This window comes from Pelmatolapia mariae, linkage group LG15 (genome assembly GCF_036321145.2).
Source record: "Pelmatolapia mariae isolate MD_Pm_ZW linkage group LG15, Pm_UMD_F_2, whole genome shotgun sequence".
Taxonomy (NCBI): Eukaryota; Metazoa; Chordata; class Actinopteri; order Cichliformes; family Cichlidae; genus Pelmatolapia; species Pelmatolapia mariae.
In genome coordinates this window covers 19,854,366-19,878,903 of record NC_086240.1, presented here as the reverse complement: position 1 = coordinate 19,878,903, position 24,538 = coordinate 19,854,366, and the positions used below count along the sequence as shown (strand labels likewise).

Sequence of the window (24,538 nt, the reverse complement as noted above, 5' to 3'; positions counted from 1 at the left end):
TTCTCTGCCCAAGCTCTGTTGGGCTATTGTTTCATGGATTTTTTTAGCCAGATACTGGCTTGCCCTGGTTTTTCTGCCTTTGTGTCCTCTCTCTATACCACAGCACCCTGAAATGTGTTAAGAAACATTGTCTGACATTTATTAACCTCCTAGGACCTGGCGTCCACATATGTGGACATCACATTTTGGGTCATTTAGATCAAAATACTCAGTTTTGCTCTACAAGGGCCTGATATCCACTTATGAGGACATTATACTGCTACTGTTCTATCAAAATTTTAAACAACTATCCTCATATGTGGCTCTTATTTTTCTTAAAAACAAAAATAAGGTAAAAAAAAATCTGGTAATTCTTTGTTTTTACATTCATCGGGCCCCAATATGCCCAAATATCAAAGAGAAATTAAAAATGCATGCCGTGGAAGAGTTCGGGTCTTAGGAGGTTAAACAAGAATGACTACCAGTCAGAGCTTTCTGCTGGACAGGTGTTGTATTAAACCTCATTCTGGCATGAAACTTTTAACAATATGCAATGAAATTGGGCACATGCACAAAGTCAGCAGATGATGTAGGACAGACATTAAAGCCAAAGGCTGATGAGGCACCTTGACTCATAGAATCTGCCTAATGTGCCCACTGAGCACGTGTGTTAACCCAGTTCTTGTGCGGGTTTAATCTAGGTCATTACACATTTCACCCACAAACGGCTGGCTGCGTTATTATTCATTCAAAGATGATAAACGCCAGAAGAGCATAAAAATAAATAATGATATATGCTACCAACGTGATTCCAAACTCTGTGATGGTACGTTTTTTAAATTTACCTTTGGTCCCCACCAGGTCAGCCCGACGTGCAGAGCGTAGTCGCAGCACGCCTTGGCATCAGCCAGAGCTCTGCACTTCTCGTAGGCGTCCAGCAGGGAGCAGTGTTGTTCAGGCAGAACCAGAGCCATCACCATGGTGGTACCACCCATCAGAGCCGCCTGGGTGAGGTAAGAGGGTGACCAGGGGTGACAGAGAGGGGGGCAGAATAAGAGAAAAGAAAGACTGATTAGAAAGAGGACAATAACACCAATGTCCAGCACAGACTCTGTTTGTCTGGTGACAATAGTCCTTCCTTATCAACTGTTGTCCCGTCATCATATGCTCTGCTCTTTATTGATTTCACTGACTCTCTTGTAGCCACTGCTTCATTTTCCTTTCAGTGTTGTTCTCAGTCTAAATGCCCTTATTTAGTACTGTTATCACTGGTTTGCCCTCTCTATAGAAATATCTCAGCCTGACACAGAAAGAGAGATAAGGCTTTTTAAAATAACTTTAATTTTTTAATACTTGCGCGTACAAACACGAGTGCTGTATAAATATACAGAACTTACAAGTTCTGTATATTCAGCAGGTACATGAAAACATTAAGTCAACTTGTAAGTCAAACAAAACTAGATACAATTAAGTGAAAGTGACGTTAATACGACAAGAAGGTATAAAAGATGCAAAAATGCAAAAGGCAAAATGAAAAAGGTAAATAATACATAAAGAATAAAAGAATAAAACCAATCATAGCAGTATGGATGGATGGATGAACTGTTTTACAGAAATCAGTGAGTCTGGGAGCTTCTTCTTCTCAGGCAGGATGTTCTAAAGTTGACGGGCCCTCGCGGCAAAAACACGCTCACCTTTATATTTAAGTCTAGATTTTGAGGCAGCCAGAAGATCTTTACCTGAAGAGCTGTAAACTGGTTCATATGAGGTCAACGTTCCCGGCATTCACTGATTTGATGTGACAGTGTCTGCTAAAACCAGTCAGAATCTCAGCTGCTGCATTTTAAAGTACATGGAGGGGAGAGCGTGACTTCGCATTCATGCCAGTGAGGAGGGAGTTATGGAAGTCAAGTGTTTTTTCCTTCCTAGAGTGTGACAACATTGGTTTCATTAAGTTTTGACAAAAGGCTTCACATTACTGTAGCTATACGTGTGAACGTCCTAATACTTCACAACCTCAAAAACTACAAACATAATCTTTCTGAATATGGCTCCTGTTGCTGAATGTGGCTCTCTCACTTCTACTCCACAGGAAACAGAGAACTGGAGAAGATGAGAGATGAAATTTCTAATGAAGGAGAGGAGTGGGCGGAGAGGAAGGAAAGTTACAGATGGGGGAAAAAAGAGAGGATGAAGAAACAACGATAGACTAGAAGAAGTGAAGGAAGCTGTGTGGAGTGACTCGTCTTCCTTGCTACAATGGTGAATGCACTTTTGTGTAACCATGACAACAGATACTGCTCAGCCATGCCTGTCGCACGTCCCCACCCTCTTCCTCCTCCTCCTGTCCTCCTCTCTCCATCCAAAATTGTGCAAACATTCACCCATCCAATATCCTCTAACAGGAATATGACACTGAGGCATGATGGGAGAACGTCTGTAATCGCATATAAAACAGGAAATGAAGAGGTGGGGTGTGAGACAGCTGTAATCTGCTCTTTAGTCATCATCAACAATCAAAATGACGTTAAACCGCCATCATTTTTGCAGCCTAACCTCAATAAAATGTGACTACATGAGAACATTTTTGTGACAACGTGGAGCCGTTGCCTCGGGCTCCAGACGTGTCTCACAGACGGGGGGCGGGGTCACCTGCTTGTGAGCGTAAGCTCAGTCGGCCAGTAAGCTATCAGATTTCTCATTACCATAGAAACCAGTCCGAGCGATGTGCAATGTCAGCATCGAAGGTCTCAGCATATGTGTGCATGAAGAGTGTATGTCATTGATCACTGTCACTACATGTAACTGTTTGTGTGTGTGTGTGTGTGTGTGTGTGCGTTTGTGTGTGTGTGTGTGAGAAAGCGGGGGGGCACAGATGCACAGCTGGGGATTGTGGGATTTAGGCTGTCTGTCTGCTTGGCCTGAATTAAGATTTACTGCCGGCCCCCTTCTTTAAAAAATCCCAGAGGGCAGAGGAGAGAAAACAAGCAAGGAAACAGGAGGTAAAGGGAAAAAGAAATCCCTGATCACTGCATCTTTACCGATCCATGTTACGCACACGTCAGCATGAGCTAACATAGCTATAATCAGTGTGAACTGATTCAGGGGCAGTTTGAGACTTTTCTGTCAAACTGGAATAAAGGAGCTGTCTGAGAGTTGAGATGTTTTTCATGCAACATTTGCGACTACAAACACTCGAAACAACATCCAATTTTAGCTTGTTCTAAATTACAAACCTGCTGTGGAGATTCAAGAAGCACAGCATCACTCGCTCACTGCAGACAGCACAGAGCATATCTGTGTTATTCTGACGGGATGTGTTTAGCTGGTACAGTGAAGCTGGCAACAGTAACAATACCAGCCGGGTGCATGTTTAAGCCCAGGATAGTTGTGCATCCTTTTGCAAGCTTTCAGATATTTCACAACAAAATGAGTCTTCCCTCCAGTGACATCATTACACAGGCTTTGTGAATGTGTCCACATAACTTAAGTAGATGATTTTTAGATCATAAATTCCTAAAGATACCAGAATATCAGGTCAAATCAACACACAGTGCGCACTGATTATTTAACATCTGGTTAAGAGCAGTGATATAAGCATGTGGATCGTTTTTCAACTCTTTAATTTAAACATACCAAAACATAAACAGTGATGGAGAAAGACAGTGTGTTCAGCCAACCAACATCGTTTAATCTTAGTGGATTTGACCTAAAAGCTCTTTCTGTCAACCCAACATACTGACACATAAACCACAAGCGGTGCTTAATATGAATCTCCCGCTCCATTAAAGACCCCTAACCCCTACTGTGAAGATAATCCCCTGCATAGAAAGTAAAAAAGTTGGCGAGAGGGCGGCAGGCATGAAGGAAGGAGTAAAAGAAGTTGAAACCCAGTAGAAGAACATCTATAGACTAATAAAGATCAATAACAATATGGACTGTCCTGAAAAATTCCATACTTTTGGGATTTTAAACTGTAAACTGCAAAGGTGGATTATTTTAACAGATCACCAAGAGAAACTGTTGATTCATTCTGAAACTACACAGAACACAATCATTTAAAAACTAGCATTAGTTGTGAAGATTTTAATGTATAAAAGAAAGAGTTAACTTTTCCTCCAAGAAGAACCAACGAGCACACAGAAATCCTGTCACATGAGTGCCTGAAGCTTCCTTTACATATGAAAGCGACTGTGAGGGGGTGAGAGGGTCTCTGTGTCAGACTCTGGGAGAGGCTATCAGTGTGAGACAGATTACTGCTCCAGCCCTCTGATCAGCCTCTATCAGCTCCACTCGCACTTCTTATTACAGCCGAGCACCTCACCTTCTTCCACTACCGTCCTCCTCCTTCTCTTCATTGCTTCAGTTCAGCCTGCTGAGACATTTAAATTATCTCTGCCAGGCCTGCTGTGATAGATACAGCTCAGGCAACATTTCAGGCTTTATGTAAAAAAAAAAGCAGATCTGCTTAGCTGGATGTGATTGATCAGTGTTACACTGTGAAGACTGACTGTGGATAACAGTGAGAGCTGATCACACACTTTATTCTGTTAGTATTTAATAACAGAGACACAGCTGTGCTTTTCGATTGTAGTTTATATCGTCTGGAAGTCGTTTTTAGCTGTTCAAACCTGTCACCTGTCAGGCAGTGTGATGCCCCTAAGGCCGAAACATTTTTATTTTAACTTTAAAGAGTTCCTGGTTTTTTAATTTACATCTACATATGTGGGGTAGTGGTCAGCGCTGTCTACAGATGGTATAAAAGATGGATGTAGCCACTGTGACATCACACACTGAGTAGTGAAGTCTCATTATGAAACCTTGAGCTGAGGGTTTGGGCTGTTGCCACCTTGGTAAGAGATCAATGTGAAACTGAGGGCACTGTGCAGTCGTTAGCATTCCCAGCATTATCCTCCTAAATCTGATAATGACCAAAATTTACAAAACCAACTCTACAGTTTATTTAATATGACCTTAAACTGGTGACTGATATCACAGACTGAGGTCACAGACTGAGGGATCCAAGTGCCATTTTCCCGTAGATTTTTATATAGCCAGAAGTCTTTTTATAATTAGAAGCGTCGCCCCCTGCTGGTCATCATTGGCTTCCCTTTACAGACCTTGGAGCTACGTCTATCTTTTATAAACAGTCCATGGCAGACACAGAAAGAAGGTTCTGATGATGGACTGGCTACATGTCTGGTGACCTTCACCTGGATAAGCAGCTAAGAAAATGGATGGCTGAAAAGACTTCAGCATGATGTCAAAGAAGCTAAAACATCACATCCAGATCATTTCTATCCGGGCAGCACGTTCTTCCTCTTGACCTTCCACCATTACAGCGTGTTATATAAATCGGGGTGAAGCAGAGGAGGAAGGAAGTAAAACAGAAGAGGGAGCAGACAGTTACAAAACAGAGGGAGAAAGGGATGCAGAGGGGGGAAATAGTTTAGAGGTTCATCACAATTATACAAGCTGTTGCTGCGGTAACACAGTCACCATAGGAACCACACAATACTACCACGGTCATGTGTGCACATACTCTCTCACACACACAGAAATTTCCATGCTAAGAGTGCGGGTTGGTTGTCATGGCAGCGAGGGCAGCGGTGGGGGCTGGGGGAGAACTGGCACCAGTTTGTCACCAGTCTTCAGCCTCATTTCTCTCCTCTTACAGCACAGCAAAGTCACTGCCGCAATTTTATGATGTGCACCATAATTTCCAAACATGCTGGCAAGGCTGCGAGAAGAAAAGATACTAAAAGTGCTGCTGACAATCTCCCCCAGACAATCACTTGCTCGTCAGCAGCTACACTGAACAGAAAGACATGCTGGGCGGGCAGGGTGGAGGGAATAGCATTAATATAAAACATTTTTATGCCTCGTCCCCAAATACTGACACGGTGCCCCGCATTTTGATTGATTCTAATCGACACTGTGGGACAGACACTTTGCTGAAGTCTGTCTTTTATCTAATGGCAGTAAAAAAGGAAAGGAAAAGCTGTCATTGTGGGTCACCTGCAGGTTAACGTCACCACTTTTCCTGTACCTTTGCTACACCTAACACGGAAAATTTCAAAGCAACACAAAGTCACAAATTATGGAGATTTCAGCTATTGAGGAACAAACACAAAGAAGCTACAATAAAGAGTGGAAAACCAGTTAAACAAAATACCTGCTCCTTTAGCTCATTTAGCTTATTGTGTCCTTATTGTTCCTAAGTCATAGAAGTGGTAATAATACATTAACAGCAATAATAGCAATTAACTAAATTGATATTTTTGGATGTATTTATTTGTTAGATTATATTTTAAATTAGTGAAGGTGTCGATTCTCATGTTACATAAAAAAATAAATTGAGGAATAAACAGAAGTACCTGAAGTAGGGTGACTTGAAACTAAACTAAACTAAACTAAATGTGGACCAGCTTTGCTAATTTGCTAAGCAAGTCTAGATGGTATTATGTCTGACTTAAAACATGAACACAAACTGTGCTGGTTAGAGGTTTAGTATTCAGTGTCTCTCTTTTCCCTTCTGTTAGAGTCACTGGAAGTTCGTCTCTTCACACGTGAGACTCACAGTTGTGCAGCAATAATGTTAATAACTGATGCATAAAGCACGAGTGAGAAACAAAAAGACAAAGACAGAGCATGACCTTTCCAGTCACTAGACCATAGTTTTTAGTTTTGTCAAAAATGATTGCACTAACACAAAGAAAAGCTGTTGGCCCCAGAGGCGTGAAAAACCTCCAAACTGCTGACCCTTTGCAACTTCCTCGGTGCTACGTTAGCTCTGCTGCTATCAGCTGGGTCACTGCTGCTGGCGTATGAACGAGTGAGCACAGAACAACACAGATTTATTAAAATAGATCAGCCCACTGTCAGTGACACCTGGCGCAGTCCTAAATAATCCCAGTGAGCTGTAAGTTCAGATTTCAGATCTAAATTCTCTGTTTCAGACAGTTTTTTCTACTCTTTGCTCTGTATGATGTAAATGTATCCTTAACATGGTCTCAGTCACAGTTCTGGCCTACTGTTCCAAGCTTTTGTTTAAGGGAGAGCCAATCAGAAGCAGAGCAAAGGGGATTGTTTCATGCAGAAGATAAACTGAGAGGGTTCAAGAAAGGCCCAGTGAAAGACACATATGTATTTATCCATTTGTACATACCATCATTTTGAACTGTGAATCATGCAAATCTACCCTAGCAGAGCCAAATAACAAAAACTAAACTTACTCATCATCTTCTGGGGACTCCATGTTACATTTATCATGTAATAAATTATTAGATGTGTCTGATGAAGCAATCACCTACAAAAACACACACAAAGTATGTGACGTTGACAAAAAGTCATATACTTTGACTTTTTGTCATATGACTATTTTTTGCTGATACTGTACTGTTGGCGTCCACAGCTGACGCCCTTGACTAAAACTGTCAGGCATGCCAGGCAGCATCTAAACAGACAAGCTGAGAAAATCCTCCAACACATGCATACCACTGCAGGCAACAATAACACTCCCTCTTAATTATGAAATCATCCTCGCTGCTCAGGCTCTCAGTGGAAAACATGCAGGACATTCATAGGAAATTAACAAATAAACCCAGAACAGATGAAAACTAAACAGCTGTGTGAATGTGTGTCTAAAAAAGATAAGTCTCTGCTTTCAACCAGAAACTGCTGACAGGTGTTTGCTTCCTGAAAGACCAATGTGAGAAAACATGTGGTCATTAGTCCTGATGAAGCTAAAAGCAGGGCTCAATATTTCACTGCAGACACGTCAGAGAGAGTCACAGAGAAAGCATGACAGCTGTCTGCAGACTTGAAATGTGTTTAATCACAGGCATGCTGACGAGCCTGCTCACAGCAAAGCCCTGTGTGTGAATGTGTTTGAGCAGTGTGTTTACAGCGTGTGTACCTTGGTCCCACTGTAGAAGTCGTCCTGGATGGTGGCGTTCATGAAGGTCTCCTGCAGATGCACACTCGTGTCAATTCCGCCCGGTAACACCAGCTTTCCAGAGGCATCTATCACCTTAGCCCCGCCTGGTATCATCAGCTCCTTTCCAACCTGCCACAGAAAACACAAACACACGAATTACAGTACTTTATTTTCACTTTATTATCACTTTATTTTATTAAAGGCCCAGCTACAGAGCCCTAAAAACCAACCAGCAACCCCCTGCACCTCCCGTACTAGGCAATAACATAGCTGAAACTGGTCACCAAGAGGTAAACCACTGTGCAAAAGCCGTGAATCACCCAAATTTCTTTTTATTTTACTTCCGAAAAGTCCAGACTTTTTTAAAGTGGATTTTCTGAAGCACTGGTTCTTATATAGTACTTTTCTACCATAGTTGAGCCCAACTATAGTAGTGTGCTACTATTACTCTATGTCTAAAAGCCTTTGAACATACACTCCGAAGAACACATCAGAAGCAACTTTACACTATCTGCATTTTCACTGACTTTCAGGCTAGTCTTGTTAAGGAGAGTAAGGATTTATGCTTCCCATATTAGTCACTTTGCACACACACAGTTTGCTTCTTCCAAAGTCAAGGACCAACAGAGTTAAAAACTCCTTTGTCCCACACGCCATCAAACTGTTTAACTCCTCACTGGAGGGAGAGGGAGGGAAAACAGAGGGACAAAGGAGGGCGGGAACAACTAATCTGTAGTGCCCTTTTCACTGTGCAATATTTTTCTATATTCAACGGTACAATAGACTCAAAATAGTTGAAATGTTTTCATTACATCACTCTACACCTCTTTACAATGGGTTTCATCTAGCAACCTCCAGTAGCCAATTGCCATCACCGCGGTAGGGGGATAAATATTTTTCAATAGCAACCTGTGATTACCACCAAACTCTGGGCCTATATCAGGCCAAGATGTAAGGAAACAAACATTTACTTTTAATACAACCCATTAATTGTTGTTAAATACATAAAATTTAAGGTTATTCAAGGTTCTTTTTCTTAGGGATTTAGTTTGGTATATTAAACCAAACTAATTTCAGATTTTTATTTTCTTAGGTAATCAGGTGCAGATTTAGATCTAGATGTGCTGCTAAGGGTGCTTTCAATTACTGTGGTCCTGTTCTTTGGAACAAGCTGCCTGCTGAAGTGAGGTCATTTATAACTGTGTGCAATGTGATATATAAATAAAATTGACATTGACATCATAGCTCTAAGCATGATAGCGTCATCTATGGCTTGTTAGCCCATCTGACATTTTCATCCACACTGAAATACATACATACTTTCACAGTCCATAGAGAATGACTATTAATTACTTTGGTAACTGTTTTTGTGATAATGCTGACAATTAGACAGGCTGACATGAACATTAGTACACCTGGTAATCTTTTCTTCTTATCAGAGGAGCTGTGCATATTTGCAGTTTAACTCGACTTCTAGGTGGTTTTCTTCTGATTGGCACAAACACAAAAAGAAGGTCTCACAGCCTGAGATGTTCCCCTTTTGTATGACAGCTTAGATCAGTCTGCATGCTTACACAGGCTGACCTCACTATTCAAAACTTTGCCCATTTTTAATATGAGAACTGTTAGTGTAAAATGTTACTCTTTGGGACTGAGAACGTGTTGGTTACAGTATAACTCGCTCAGCTTCGACACTTTAAATACTGCAAAAAAATAGCTGTTGTTGTCTGTGATGGAAGTAAGCACTGACAGAGAGTGTGTAAACGCTCATCAGCTGCAGCAACACTGGGGCGTTTCAGTACAGCTGATTCAAAGGCGTCCTCGCCACATAAACCGATGCTTATCTCCATGACAACACTGTGTGAGATAATTATAGTACCATGGTTTGGAGCCACAGAGTTGACCGAGTGGTTCTCTTCATGCTATTACTGTGAAATGAGTCATACTAACAGCTGGAGATGTACTGGACAGTGAAAGTGTGAAAGCGATGAAAAGTTTTTACTGTATGACACGTGGAAAAATGTGCTTGCAAGTAAAAATACATTTGCACATGTGCACATTTAACATTTACCTGCTGTATGATGCCGTTCTCGATGTAGACATCTGCTTCCTGGGTGAAGTCGTCATTGACCACCTTTCCCCCCTTGATGAGTATACGCATGGACCCCATGTTAGCAGCCATAGTCCTACAAGATAAAAAGGTATTCAAGTAAATCCAAGTACCCGTACACGATATTTAGCATGTTAACAACGTTGCGCAATACCAGTCCTTACCATAAGATGGTGCAGTGAGTAATGTTTGTTTTGTATTTAACCAAACAAACCTCAAGGAAATGTGGGTAGGACTAAAAATAAATATCAGAAGTGAAACAGAAGCTCAGATCTAAAATATCTTAACACACCCACCAGTAGAGTGCTACCTTTTCGTGGTAACAGTTTAAATTAAATTCTGCAGTGCGAAATTAATTGTTTTAAATAGAAAAAGTTGCTTGATTTGAACAAAACTAGCTGAAATCTTACAGCTCTGAAAAGGTTCATACTCAGCTGGAACTACTGCTTTTATCCAGTGTTTAATTTGCTTTACACAGCAATACTTAAACCCTGGCATTGTACTGGTCTATTCAACTTCAGGAATCCAGTTTGGAGTCCTTCTGCAACCAACCGCTACTCGTAAAACCAAAGTCAACAAATTAAAGTTTGTGTTCTGTATTTTGTGCTGAGTTACACGTTACAGTTTCTGGGAAGCATTTCCTCCAGTCTTTAAAGTGTGTCAGCTCAGTCTATAAAATATTTAGGAGTGGATCTATAATTTATAAATCTATTACAGTATCTGCGGGAATAACAGATTATCAGTGCTTTGCAAGGACAGATGGAAAGAAGATGTTTCCTTAAGGATCTGGTAAGCCTGATATTAACAACTACCAACTAATAACAGTTAGAGAATTACAGGTCTCTTACTATTACAATTTATTACGATTTATAACAATTTATTCATAGCATGAGACCTCAATAGTACAGTAGTAAATAAAATAAAATAAAGTAAAAAAAAGGTATTACCTCAGCCTTCAGGAAACCTTTAAACACATTTTCACTATTTTCTGATGTTGCATTGACCAACGTATTCATTATAAAAGGAAATGAGTATATTAATCGGTAATTTTACAAGGGTTACAGTACGTTCCTGCGCTTCGTTCTTCAAATATTCCCTTTACAACAAAGTGAATTTTAATGATCCCACCAGACTTGTGGTTAGCAGACATGTAACTCACCTAATTTCAGGCATTTGTGCTGTATGAGCAGTTTACAAAATGAATGCCCGGTGGTCCTTGTGTGCATAATGATTACTTGTGGCTATGATAATTTCTGGTTGTGTTACATTACACAGACCCAGTACACCCAGTTTGTGTTTTTCATACAATCCTATTCATTGTAGGATCCTGGTGTTTCATTTCCAAGTCTTTTACAGTTACAGCAGTAAAATTGATCCTCTGTGAGGTTTTAAAGTGTCTTTTTATTTACTTCTCCTTTTATTTATTTATTTTATATTAGTTAAGTGAGGGAAATGGAAAGCAGTGTGGAGTTCTTTATCACCATAGAAAAATATATAATGCGTGTTCTTTAATATTACTGGCTTTGGTTTTATTGTAACTTTCCACTTGTAATCACTACATTGTAATTTTCTGCAATGAGCCATGGCTAACAAACCAAGGCTATGGCTGAACAGACCCAAAATTACCTCCTATATTTTTTCTTAACCACTTTTCTTTGATCTCAATGGAAAACGTCACATCGAGGATGGGAAAGATATTAAGGAGATTTCATAAAGATGGAGGAAAAGAGAAACACAGCGCTCAGAGGATCCAACTGCACTTTCACTTGGCTCAAATTACTGAGCCAAGTGGAAGTGCAGTTGTGGTGAAACTATGATGTGCTGAAGATGGACAACAAACAAATCATAATTTTCATATGACTATGTGTACCCCTGGGTTTAAAAACTGTTGAAGCTTCAAAACATATCAGCAGGTTATACTGAATATTACATGTTCTGCACCTGCGGTCCCCAAACTTTTTTGCGCCACGGACCAGTTTATGTCCAACAATATTTTCACGGACCGGCCTTTAAGGTGTTGCGGATAAATACAACAAAATAAAACCAGTACTGGTACCAAAAAACAGAAGATCTATTCATAACACACGGGAAAAGACCCAGGGAAACCGGGTTAACGATTAAAAAAAATAAAGATAAAAACCAATAAAAACCCTGAAAACCATAAATTTCACACCTGAGCCTCAACTCTCGCGGCCCAGTACCAAACGACTCACAAACCAGTACCGGTCCGTGGCCCGGGGGTTGGGGACCGCTGTTCTACACCACCTGCCAGTCATTTTGATTGCTTGTCTTTTTGACAACTAACTGAAATTTACTGCCGCAGAAGCCCTAAAGCACCACTTGATGCCCAATATTGATGAAGATTTCTCAGATGAACTCTTTTTTTATCTAGAAAATGAAGATATATAATAATATATTACACCACTCAGTAATTCTAATCATTAAAATTGCCTCTCCTCCAAACTACACCAAATCTGACCTTTTCTGAATTAAATTAAACAAATTTAAAGCATAGGGGAGATTGTTTCTTTGAGCCTAAAAACTTGAAACAGCTGGCTTCATCATCACCACCAACATTTTTAAAACCATGTTTTATTCTTTGGCTTTTAAACCTGACTTGGTTTTATATCTGCTTTCTACAAATATGAAACGTATTTGTTTATTTTGTTTTAAATATATTTTTCCCTTTTGCAACACTCACTACATATTTAAAATTACACTGCACATCAAAACAGTGTTGTTAACCATTAGCTTTTGCAATCTGTGGACCACTATGTTTTTCTTTCAGATGATCATTGAAAAAAAAAGTAGATTGAGTAAACCTAATAGGATCAACAAACTGAGGTTCTCCAATAAGCATGTCTTTGTGTGTATGTGTGTATTCTGCATGGGTGGCTGTATGCAATGTGTTTGATGGCCAGACACAATAGAGCCCCAGTCACACAGAATCAACTCAAAGAGATGGAGGAGAATAGAGAGAGGAAGGAGAGAGGGGAGAAGAGGGGAAGGAAGAGAACAGTGAACAGAATAGTGAGGAGAGAAATTTGTACCCCCACTAGATGGGAAAGAGAAATGGCTTTGGTTTTGCCAGCTTGCTAATAATGAAGCCCGGGGGTAACAAGAAGCTTTAAACATAGATTTAAGTAAAGTTTCTGAAATATATTGTTGTTTCTATGAAAAATATTCATTCATACTGTCTGGCTTTACTGTAAGAGCGCTGAACAGAAATCATCTGGGATCAGATCATAGTCCAGTTGAGTTCAGAGAAGATGGAGTCCAAAAAAAAAAGAAAAAAAGAAACTAGAGATTTACAACAATGGCCAGAGAAAGAGAAGAAGAGGAGAAGTAGCTTATTGTGCTGAGATGAAAGATAAAGTGGTAAACACGATGGTGGAGCGCTGTGCAGTATGGAAAGCAGTGCCCTAAAGGCTTGGCAGCCTGATTAAAGGAGTGGTTTCCCGGGAGATGGGAACTGGAGATCCTTCAGCGGAAAAAAGGGTTCATACACACACACACACACACATACACACACATACACACACACACACACATGGTATGGTGAGGCATACTAAAGCACCAAGACTGATTTATCATTTGAATTCCACTTGGTATAAAGTCAACACTCACATACATGCATACTTTGTAGTATTTCACACTAAAACTTTTACGTCTGCCTCATGTTTTATCATAGTTTTTTCGTTCACAATTTTAGCTACTAAATGGTTCTTGGCCCCTTTTTTACTACAGAGCTGTCCTATTGTGTAATATGTATAGAGTGGAGTTTGGCACTGGCTTGTTAAGTCTGGCATCATTAGCCATCCTTTAGTGAGGCAGCGCTGGTTTGAATAAAGTACTAATATGATCAATGTGGCTGTCAGAGTGTTACCATGAAGCTGAATACCCAGGAATTAATGAAAACAGAATTTAGGAATTCACAGGCTAGATGACATCTAAAGATGATACACCATTTATACCTGACTGAAGTGTTTCTAAAAAACTAAAGTAAACCCCACTGCAGTAACTCTGGACATAAACAAAGACAGGAAACGACACATTTGGAAGGTTAATGAAGTTGGACTAGTTGAAATATGATTAGCTACCTGCTAAAGGTGAAACAAAGCCATGATTAGGCCAATGTAAATACATTGGCACACATTAAGGAAGATGTAGGATGAGTTCATGTTGAGGGTCCCAGAGAAACAGAGACACCAAAAACACCCATATGGAAAAGATATATATAAATCTTATAAGGTTTGTATCTGTCTTGTGTGAAACTTGTATGAAAAGCATACAAAATTAAAATCAGATATAAGATCCCTTGAAAAATTATATAAATGGAACTTGTATGTTTTGGATACTTCCTAAAACAATATATGAAAGTAATGAGAAAGTGGCCACTTTCATGAGTAAATCATATAAGCCTTATATGATTCACTATATGAAGCAAGCCAAATCTGATGCAAGTCTTTTATAAGTTTTTCTTTTCCATATTGGCAGATCAAACTTCAGGCACAACAATGTCTGAGATGACCCCATCACAATACGAATGCACCATTAATATGTTGTTACAGGGTTTGGATTATTAGCTATGACAATGTCTTGATTCTAAGTTTACAATCCACACTGAGATCTTAGTCGGCCTAGGTGATTCTTTTATGAAGTGTTAATTGTATCATATTTTATTTAGAAAAACATAAAGACATGTTACACTTAAATACTTAAATACTGCTAATAAAACAGAGCCAGACCCAACACAGGAGACTCCTGGATCCAGAAACAGTGTTTGATGTGACGTCATCAAACAAATTCTTTGAATCTTCAATAATATTTTCAAGTATTATGTTACTTTTCACTGAGAAAAAATATTTGTAATTTTTTAAAATGTTTCCCACACAGTGGTTCAAAGAGTTACTTCTAAAATACTCAACCATCGCTTGGGATGCTCGTTTCATATATTTGTCAGAACATATGAATTTAAAAAAAGGAAATTATTGACAGTGTGGTGCCTCTAATTAAATACACGGGTTCAGATGATTCACAGATGCTACCATTCTTTTTTTTAAATTTAGATTTTAGACAGTTTCCCATCTTTTTTGGAAGGGACAAACCATCAAAACACCAGTCCCCAAACTTCAGAAAATGTGTGACTTGGTGAGGAAAAGAAACAGTTAAGCTGACAGAGAAAAAGACAGTGATGTCTACATGTCTATAACTTGGTGCTGCTGTTGTCACTATTTTCTAGTCAGCTCAGTCCAAACCCACACAGACTGCAGACTCGGACTGGGTGTGGGACTGGGAACGCTGACTTCTGCATCGGACACTGGAGGCTTTGTGTGTTTGTAGGAATATAAGGACAAAGGAAATTAAACTTCCAAAAATGAAAATAACACCTTTAATTAATCACAAATGGGCACAGTAAGTTCACCACAGGTTCAAGGAATGGAGTATATATATAAAAAAACACTGGCTGGCTGCTTTATCTGACCTGTAACAGAGTTGACGAACCCTACTTTAGCTGCAACCCTAACTGACAATAGCTTACTTTACTATATTAATTCAGTTCTGCCATATAGATCAAACGGTGGCTGCAAAAAGTGTTACTTTGACTAAAAAGCTAAAAGCTCAGCTGAAATATAAACATTCAATTCTTAAAACTAAGGAAAAAATATTTATATATGTGTAATTTTGTTAATTGGTCCTGAGTGTCCACTTTACTTCATTTACTTTCTTTTTCTGGTGGGGGGTCAGTATATGGCGTTTCTGTCCTGATGAGCATTAAAATTAAAGTTAATTTAGATAATACTTAAATAACTGTCCAAATTCCCAGAGACTTTTAGGACATAATTTGTAAAAATTAAACAAAATTTAGTAATAGTAGTAGTAGTTATTTTAGTGGATTCTTAAGTTTAGACCACATTTATGTTTACAGGTTTATTTCTCTACTATTTGCTTATTAAATATCAAAGTTGAAGAAGCAGGATGATAACTGTTGTACAATAAAACAAGTGACTCATCATAGATCTGCTGTTGGTAGCATTTTAACTGATTGCGATATTTTTCTTTACAGAATGCAGTACAAAGAGACGCTTGGGCTGTGGTTTCATCACTGTTTGTCTGGCAGAACTCCTTCTAGCTCAGGTCTGGGCGTCACCCGGACCTTTAGTCGTCCCTGACTGGACAGCGGTTTTTTGGAGGGGTTTTGCAAGCAAATGCAGCCACTTTGCAAATACACTGGAACCAATGTTTGTGCAAGATGTATGTTTTCTAACAAGACATAGACTTCCAAGAATTTATTTACTGAAATCAGAGGTAAAGCTCAGTTTGTGGAGAGCAGAATGCTGTTTTTAAGGACTGAAATTTGAATCGCCATTCTGAGACAAATATAATATCATGACCGATGCAGAGCAGGAACAGACATCTGAATCTTTACCTGTAAAGCTGTAAAGGCAACAAGAAGCTATAACCAAGTCTTACTGAAACAACAGTCCCAGTTTCTCACATGCTCCCTTGGGAAAATGAATTGCCCAACCCTGTCCTATCTGCTCCATGTGGCAGCACATGGAGCAGAGGATGTTTTTCTATATATGAAACAGACTTTTATGGAGAACATGAAGCAGCTTGAAGAGATGTGATGCAACATGAGGTGATCGAGGAGATGAGACATAAAGCACAGTCAGGAGCTGCGATGTGACATGATGCAATGTGAGGGGCAATGACGGGAAGCAGCCACTGGCCCATTTTAACACTATCTGCTCTCAAAAGCTGATTTCCATTTCACACAAAAACACGAGACTTGTGCTTTTACATCAGTACGGGAGATCTGAAATTCAGGCCTTGTGTGCACAGAAAGTCAAAATCGTCAGGAGAAACTGAGGTCGTCTCTAATGCTCCTCGCTAACTGCATTCAAAGGAAAAAAAACACATCTATTTTAGACATCTTCAATGTGTGTGTGTGTGTGCATGTGTGTGCGTGTTCACTTTCTGCTGTGTCACAGCAGGTATAACAGACACACACACACCAGGCAGCATTTCTCACACACCCTGGGACCAGCTGCTTCTGCACACACACACACACACACACGCACACACACACACACACACACACACACACACACACACACACACACACACACACACACACAGATAAACACCAACATCAGCTGCACACAGTCTAACACAGCGAGACACACCCTAGTTTCCTCCCCGCTCCATCCAAACTTTTTTTAATGGGGGACTTAATTAATAATAAATGAGGAGCAGCAGGCTGAGTGAGTTGGGACTGTGTGTGGCACACAGATTCACGACATACAAATACAAAGACACAACTACTTCACAGCATGAATAAAACCTGAACTCTTATACTGGAGGCACCATTTAGAAAGCAAATTATTTATTGGATAAAAATGTACAAAAGCTAAACCAGTGGTTCTACTGCAGTTGGATGAGCAGGAGGGATGAAAATGAGGAGAAATGCTATGATGATTTACTTTCTTTTGCACGGAAATGTACTGTTTTTTAATGGAAAATATGTAAACAGGGAGTTTGTCTTGATTTTAAATTCCATAAAATGTCGTCTGGATTCTTTTTATTTTTTTATTATTGATTGATGAAAATGGTGTGGTAAGGAGCTTTAAAATAATTAATAACCAATAAAAAAATTAAAACTTAGCATTTTCCTAAATAAGTTCAAACTTGGCTTAAACAGCTGAAAAGAGGAAGGATGAAAAAAGTTGTTTAAAAATGTTTATAAATTGTTACATTTTACATGGTAGCTGCTGACATGCTCACATGTCTGTTTGTGGGCGTGTGTGTGTGTGTGTGTGTGTGTGCTGTAAGTGAGAAGAAAGGACCAGACAGCTGATGACTCTTGCTTGATATTTGCCACAGGGAGGGAGGAGTATCTCTCTCTCTCCCTCTGTGTGTGTGTGTGTGCGTGGGTGCATGTGTGTGTATGTCTGGATTACCTTGCATATGTGCATGTGTGAAAACTAGAGCTATTTAAAAAGCCAACCAACATGCAGCAGACAAATTTACAGCCACTTGAAGATAAGAATAGATACTAAACACACACACACATGCGTGCACACACACACACACACACACACACACACACACACACACACAGAAGAATTGTGTGTACTGCTGCAGGTTCATGCATGAATAAGCATTAGTGAATCACACACAGACAAACAGACAATAAGATAACTGGGGCATCATTCTGAGGATTAGGGGCATCTCTGTCTCTACACGCCCCCTAATCACACTATACATTTAGAAAAAAATTCAACGCCAAGAGCTGTCCATAAAATTTATTTTGCCAGTATTTTTTCTGTCTGACCTTTGACCTTCAGTCTGACTTACTCTTTGAGTTTTTCCTCTTCTCATTTGAAGGTGAAATTGTTTACATTTTCTGTGGTCTTCCTCGCCACCTTCCTGGCAGCTCCATTTTCAGCATCTGTTGTCGAGTATATCCACTACCCCTCCTCTGCACATGCCCAAACCATCTCAGCCTCACTCTCTGACTTTGTCTCCACAACACTTAACCTGAGCTGTCGCTCTGATGTCCTCATCTCTAATCCTTTCCATCTTGTTCCCACCCAATAAAAAGCTTATCATCTTCCACTGTCCCACCCCAAACCATACATCACAGCAGGTCTAACTACCATCTTGTAAACCTTCCCTTTCACGCTTGCAGCTTTCTATCTGTTACAAATCAGCTCTCACACTCATCGCCACCCACTCCACCCTGCCTTTCACTCTCCTCTCCGCTGTCCATTGCTTTAGATGGTTGAACTCGTGTATTTAAACTCATCTACCTTTTCACTGTTACACCTGTCTCCCTCTCATTCACACATACGTATTCTGTCTTGCTTCTACTGTCTTCCCTTCCTCCACTCTCCAGAGCATACCTCCACCTCTCTTACACCTACAGATCACAATGTCATCATAATTGCCCTCACTTCCTCCTTACTAATGCTCTGCCCCCCATTTCACTAACAGTCCTCTTCTCTCTCTGAATTTCTTCATTCGTCAGCTTCTTAAAGTCTTCTCAGCACACTCTCTTCACTTATTAATACATTTCCATCTCTATCCTTAGCGAACCTAACCCACAGTACATCCTTTCCAACTCCATGTCTGGCCACTGAATACAAATCTTTTTCCTTGAATACTTTCCTATGCGTCTTCACCAAGTCACCTTGACCTCTTTTCTCTGTCCAGAGGATACACCCTCATCAACAGAGAGTATCTTCACAGTCAACTAGCAATGGCTTAACTCTTCCATGAACCCTGTGATGTCCAGAGTCATCCTAGACGTGCAATGCTGCTACATTCTGCAGTTGACCTTAGATTATCAAGACCTTCTGCATAATATGCAGTACACCTGTGTGCACCTTCCTCCACTCTTATGCACCAACCTGCTCTTTATGTCCTCTTATTAAAATGATTGTTCATAAAATATAAGTTCTTATACCGGGAGTCAATCCAGGCCACCTGGGTGAAAACCAGGAATCCTATCCACTAGAACATATGGGACTGCTTGTGTTGGCCACTTATTTGGATATTCAGCTGCTGCTAGAGCCGCCAGTTTGGTCGCTGCATTGGTCGTCACAGTAGGGCTGTGCGATATGACCAAAATCTCATATCCCGATATAAGACATCTATCGTCCGATAACGATATAAATCACAAAAATTTTACATTTTCTGAAAATTCTGTGAATCTCGGGCAGCTCGACTTGCGTGAAGTGTTTCCAGCTGGGCGTTGTGTACCTGGAGTCCAATGTTTTAACCGATGCATGAAACTATACATTTTTAGACATAAGTTGTAACGGCCGCCGTTTTCTTTGTGAGTATTTATTACACGGTGTGCTGCGGGGAAAAGCCTGTTCTAACGTTTGAGTCTATGGCTACGTTCACACTGCAGGTCTTAATGCTCAATTCCGATTTTTTGACCAAATCCGATTTTTTTGTCTGCTTGTTCACACTACACATAAAATGCGACATCAAACGCTCTCCAGTGTGAACGCTCAAAGCGGCCCGCATGCGCAAAAGAAGATGTCACACACAACTCGCTCTGTTTAGACCCAGAGCAAACAATATTGTTTGACTGATTGCCCTTAATATAAAGACTTCGGACTTTATGTTTCCAGATTTTTGCTTTAAGTTATTTTGTTATTTACATAATAATGTAGATAACCTAATAATGATCCTTTTTACGTATCGGATTCAGGACCACATACGAAAGTGACCCAGATCGGATTTGAAAATATCGGATTTGTGCCGTTCACACTGTCATACCAAGATCGGATATGGGTCGCATATCCGTAGCCTTAGGCTACGTTCACACTGCAGGCGAAAGCGCATCAAATCCGATTTTTTCGCCCCTATGCGACTCGTATCCGATCTTGGTATGACAGTGTGAACGGCACAAATCCGATATTTTCAAATCCGATCTGGGTCACTTTCGTATGTGGTCCTGAATCCGATACGTATCCGATGTTTTAGAAAGCGACTGCGGTGTGAACGGTCAAGTCGCATTAAATCCGTCTTTTACGTCACTGACACAAGACAGACGCCAATTATCGGCGCCGGAGAAGCGCCCGATAGGACATCGCGAACGATTTCTTGCCATCCGGTGAAACTGTTGGGAAGACCACGTTGGAGAAATGTGGACATTTTATTTTTACTGTATTTTCTGCAGATTCTGACAGAAATCTGCAACTATCCTTTGAAGCACCGCTCCTCTAAAACAGCAAAAAGGATCATCTACATTATTATGTAAATAACAAAATAACTTAAAGCAAAAATTTGGAAACATAAAGTCCGAAGTCTTTATATTAAGGGCCATCAGTCAAACAATATTGTTTGCTCTGGGTCTAAACAGAGCGAGTTGTGTGTGACATCTTCTTTTGCGCATGCGGGCCGCTTTGAGCGTTCACACTAGAGCGCGTTTGATGTCGCATTTTATGTGTAGTGTGAACAAGCAGACAAAAAAATCGGATTTGATCAAAAAATCGGAATTGAGCATTAAGACCTGCAGTGTGAACGTAGCCTAATAAGGTTTATTTTTTTGCACCTGACGGCTCTTTTTTGCATCTCATCCGGAAACACTCTGCATACTTAGTCACGTGATTTAGTTTATTTTGAAAGGTCTCAACAGGATCTTGAGCTTTATTCTGAAAGGTTTATGGGGAAAATAAACAAGCGGACACGCGATGATTTTATCGTCATTGTTGCTAACGACAACGCATACAAACAGGCTCTTGTCCGTCCATAGTGTGATTATATTAAATATAAGATAAAGAGAGAACTTTAATAAATTAATATAGCCACTAAAACGGTGAAAAAATATTGCCGTAAACAGTTTATTTTGTGACACCACAAAACAAACGATAGCGTAAAATGAAACGATAGACGTTTTTATATCGTCATCCGATATATATCGTTATATCGAACAGCCCTATGTCACAGTGTCATCAACACTGCCCAATCGCGGGTACTTTTTGCACGATTCTGACCAACATCCTGAATATCGCTGTCACCACTTAGACAAAGCAGAGAGCAGAAGCTGTTTAGTTATGCAGCTTTTCAAGCTTCTTCCTCTGTATAACCTGGGAATCTCTGAGTGACCTCTGCACAGGTACTAGCTGCAGTATTCTCCTGAATGGTGCAGCAACTCAGACAATACCTCATCAGAGCTGGTATAGCAGGAGAAGAAGTCAAAACTGGAGGTAAAAGAAATGGCTTAGTCTTTTGAAAACTGTTGCAACATCTCCCTCTATATAAACTGTGAATCTCTGAGCTTCGGTATTGTCATTAAAATGGCAGTAAACACATTTTCAAACTAGCAACAGCAGGTTATGAAAGTGCATAATTAGCAGTGGATGCAACACCATCATTCATCAGGTGGGAGGTGTAACAGGGCCATTATTAGATAAAGCTGCTCCTTACTTCCTCTTCCTGAAATGTCTGTCCTTATATGCAAGTTCCTATACGTGGAGTCAAACCCAGGCCACCTGGGTGAAAACCAGGAAACCTGACCACTAGACCATGAAGTGGTCAGGTTCAGTTGCTGCGAAAGGACATCATCACCTCCTTATCACCAGTTATACCAAAGGAGAGGGTGGGGTACTTGCTGCACTCTACTGATCAGCATCCTGAACAATAGGTGTCGCCACTCAGACAAAGCAGAGAGAAAAAGCTGTTTAGTTTTGTAGTTTTGCAAGCATCTAAAGCATCGTCCTCTCTAACGTGGGAAACTTTGAGCTCCTGCACTGATCCATCATTGAAATGGTGGTAAAAACTGACAGAATTGCACATTTGTGCCTCAATCAAGGATACAAAAAATTAGGAAATGCATGACCAGCCGAAACCCAAAGACTACACCAACAGCTCTGACTATAAGGGTCTATAAGAACCAAGCAGCAACCTCCAAGGAAATCCCTTACATGTTAGGAATACCCAAAATTAGAGAATTAAAAGGGATGTTTACCATCTGGTACATAAATCACTGTTGGCATCTTCATATCAGCCCTGCAGGCATGACGTTTGTATAAGTCTGCCTGCATACACAATAAGAGAAAAGTAAATCACTACATGAAAACAGGGCTGTTATATACACCGGGAGAACATGCAAACTCAGAAACCTAGCTGTGAGGCAAGGCTACACCACCACCCTAATTAACACGTTACACACTAGAAGACAACCATTGCATTCCTAATGGAAACAGACCGTGTGTAGGGCAGCAGTTACATCATCTAATCAGGACGCCCTCTGATTTATTCAGATCAATGTGGTGTACCTGAAGGATTTGCAGCACCCAGGAATACCCTCAAACCAAATAATGTGCACAAACTGGATTTTAAATCACCTGTTCACGTTTTGTACCCAGCCACACACACACCAAGGACTCCAAGCACACACACATGCGCGCACACACGTCGTGCATACAAGCGAGTGTCCACGGCTAGAGACAGACCCCTTCATTATCATCATCATCATCATCACCGTGACTCAATAAATTTGGGAGAAGAGAGAATAACCTAAAAGGTACTTACATAACAAACACACAGCCTTGCAGCACTGATGGCACGCCACACACACACACACACACACAGACTCACATCTCACGCATATTTCATCGCCCCAAACCACACGATGCCATTTTCACCACATCACCGCCAATTTTCCATTTTTTCACCGCATTTAAGCGAAACTAATGTTTTTTCATTCGTTTACTGGAAGGAAAAACGTTAATTCATTCACATTTTAATTTAGACGCAGAAACACGTCACTGATTTGCAAAAATGTAATAAAATATAGAAAATCTGCCAAATTTGCCTAATTTTCGTTTACAGAGACTGATTAATGTTCGTTATAACCATGCCGTTACCAATGTTAATGGCATAAAGAGGGATTTTAACGCCTCTAATTATGACTACAGGTGATAAAATCTACCGATTTGGTCAACAGCTCTACAGCCTGACCTCCTCTCATTTGTGGGATTTTCTGTCTTCTTACCCGGTTCGCAGATTCCGTGATCCTACTCAGCAGGAGCCTCTCTCCGATGCCCAGCACTGGCCGAGTGCGCGAGGACAGCTGGCACAACGCGAGCAGCAGATGCTTCTTCGGCGACGGTCCGGCAGCAGCCAATCAGGGGCCGTTAGAATGAGAGAAATCGGAAAACCGACCAATGGGAGGGGAGTTTAGTCTGTGGAAGGCGTTTCCTCTTCCTCTTGAGTGATACCTTCACTTGCGGTTCGAAATGTAACGATTAGCATCCGATTTTATTTTTATCTTTTTTTTTCTTTATTTTTTTTTGGAAAAATTGAGCGAAGCATTGACTATTATTAGTATCTTAGGCCACTTTAGTTGCAACATGAGTTTACATTTTCTCTCCTTGATTATATTTCTGAAATGTTGAGTATATATTAACAAAATAATAGCAGAAATGCATTTTATTTCTGATTTATTTATCTTCTGCTGCTTAATCTTTAGACATGATCTCTAAAAAGATAAACCCTGGCCCACACGGGCTCTTTGTGTGATTGTTGCTTTTGACCCAGTGCACTCGAACGGGGCAGTTACAGCGTTGAGAGGTTACTTTGAGCACTTGAATGCAACAATATGGAGCTGAAGTGCCACAGTGTGGAGACAGGGATGCCCTCTTTGGCAGCTTGGCTGGCTGCAGCCGCTGTGGTGGGAATTCAGAAGAATTAATTAACAGCAGTCGAACCACAAGCCTGTGACCTGCACATATATACTGAATACACCTGCAATATCAACCTGCAGGAAACGAACAGCTGATTCACAGGTCAGGTATTCACAAGTCTTTCCAAAGCACAAAATTATGTCCAAATTGGCTCATGTGATAATTAATAGTAAACTTTAATACCTCATAGTATTCATGTAAGTGATATCTGTTCTTTAATGATTATTGGGGCTCTAGTTTGGGAGAAACCAAAAAAAAAAAAAAAACAACAACCCCAAAACAAAACAAAAAACAAACAAA

General features: G+C 40.3%; 1 protein-coding gene across 1 annotated transcript in view; it reads right to left on the bottom strand.

The window, feature by feature from the left end:
- The window catches only part of LOC134642886 (dihydropyrimidinase-related protein 5-like), a 31,157-nt gene extending 7,481 nt beyond the window's left edge, over positions 1–23,676 (bottom strand). The window contains exons 1-4 of the mRNA XM_063494941.1: positions 23,548–23,676; positions 9,990–10,104; positions 7,898–8,047; positions 825–983 (exon numbers count right to left, since the gene is read on the bottom strand). Coding sequence (XP_063351011.1) covers positions 825–983; positions 7,898–8,047; positions 9,990–10,100 — 420 coding nt within the window. The 5' untranslated portion in view covers positions 10,101–10,104; positions 23,548–23,676. The remainder of the gene's footprint in view (positions 1–824; positions 984–7,897; positions 8,048–9,989; positions 10,105–23,547) is intronic.
- Positions 23,677–24,538: the final 862 nt, after the last annotated feature.